This window comes from Egretta garzetta, unplaced genomic scaffold, assembly GCF_000687185.1.
Source record: "Egretta garzetta isolate BGI_Z169 unplaced genomic scaffold, ASM68718v1 scaffold22, whole genome shotgun sequence".
In the NCBI taxonomy this organism is placed as follows: Eukaryota; Metazoa; Chordata; class Aves; order Pelecaniformes; family Ardeidae; genus Egretta; species Egretta garzetta.
In genome coordinates, this window is record NW_009259102.1 from 5,204,876 (window position 1) to 5,206,440 (window position 1,565).

At 47.3% G+C, this 1,565-nt stretch overlaps 1 protein-coding gene across 4 annotated transcripts in view; it reads right to left on the bottom strand.

Annotated features, from left to right (window-relative positions):
* APTX (aprataxin) overlaps positions 1–1,509 on the bottom strand; it is a 10,662-nt gene extending 9,153 nt beyond the window's left edge. For 3 of the 4 annotated variants that reach the window (XM_035890784.1, XM_035890783.1, XM_035890781.1), the window contains exon 1: positions 860–1,509. In XM_035890784.1, the coding sequence (XP_035746677.1) occupies positions 860–989 (130 nt within the window). In that variant the 5' untranslated portion in view covers positions 990–1,509. The remainder of the gene's footprint in view (positions 1–859) is intronic. The other variant, XM_035890782.1, reaches the window with a different exon arrangement.
* Positions 1,510–1,565: the final 56 nt, after the last annotated feature.

Sequence of the window (1,565 nt, forward strand, 5' to 3'; positions counted from 1 at the left end):
CGTGCAGAAAAAACTCCTGTATTTTAAGACGTGTGACCTGGTGAAGCTGATCTCTGTGAATGTACACAAAGAATACTTCTGCCTCATCCTCCTTCCAGGACCACAGGTAAAACGGAACCAACCCATACACTGAGTCACACCTGAGTACTTCCTATCATCGATCAGAATAAAGGTGAAATCTGTGGAAGTCTTCAAAAAAAAATTCTCACCAGCCCTCTGTGACAACAAGACATGGAGCACGACTGGGTCCAGAGGGAAGAAAAATAAGGCAGGGAAGATGTAGAGGGGAGTATTTAATAGATCACAGATACTTTTATATATTCTCCCAGCACATCTATAAAATAACAAGCCATAATAAAAATCAGTAGGTGGATGACTAGGGAGATGAAGTGCCACTCGCAAGGCAAGAGTGCAGGCGGTGGAATATGACTGCAGGCCTGGGAACTCACATTAAGGTTCAATGCCTTGGTTTACGAAGGTGAACTTTCTATTAGGTGTCTCCTCTGATTTTTTAGGACCTAGAGATCTCCATTAAGTGCTTATAAAAAAAGCTTGGTGACTTCAAGAATCAGGCAACACTACAGACCATGCAAAGAAAGGACACTCTATGCCAGCGACCGCAGAAGCAAGCCTAAGGAAAGCCTGCTTAGATTTCAAGGAAGAACTGTGATTTCCCATTTAGACCCTGCTCAAAGCAGGCTTACAAATTAGGCCAAACCATTGGTCCATTAGCTTCACTGTAATTTAGCCAAACAGAAGAATGTTTATTGATAAACATGAGTGCTGTATGTGTACCTCACCTTCTTCACAAGTTTGGTTGCTGCTGCATGTAGAAAGCGGGATTTGAGCTAAACCTTACCTTGCTGCCGTGAACACTTCTTATCCGTTATCCCAGTCTCTGGGCCACGCCCAATTACCACTGCTTCCAAGTGTGGCAGTTTCATTCGCTGACTGCATTTTTCTTTCCCCACAAGCCAGCAGACATGCATCACTGTGCTATAGAGCAAAAAAAACAGTACATTACTAATACACAGCTTCCCAGTGGGTCACCTTCCTGTGGATCGGCGTCCAGCAGATTCTGCTGCCAGCCCATTCATTAACTGAGTCACTTCTGCTAACTGGGTTCACATTCCTGAGGTCCAAGCAAAGCATGGGACTGACAGTGGCACAAATTTTAAGAGCAAGTTGCTGTTGGAAGGGCATGGATCATATATGGGAAAAATCACTCGGATCAACAGTTCCACCTGACAGAAAAGCCTACCCACAAAAAAAGCAATTGGTTTCCCACTGAATCGAGAGTTGATCTGCGAGCTTAACTCACCCACCAAAACAACGAAAGCAGCAGAAGACAGAAAGGGTGAGAGAGGGGGACAGTTTCACCCAGCAACAGCCTGCAGATGGACCGTGCTACGAAACCGGGCCCTCCGGTTTACACCACTTTGGCCCTGGACAGCAAAGATCCCGCGCCCTCCCCGCCAAGCTCGGCGCTAAGGGCTCCTCCCCCCCGCTCCGCGGTGAGCTTACCCCGCTGGGAAGCAACCTTCCCTCCCTCCCTCCCTCCCCCC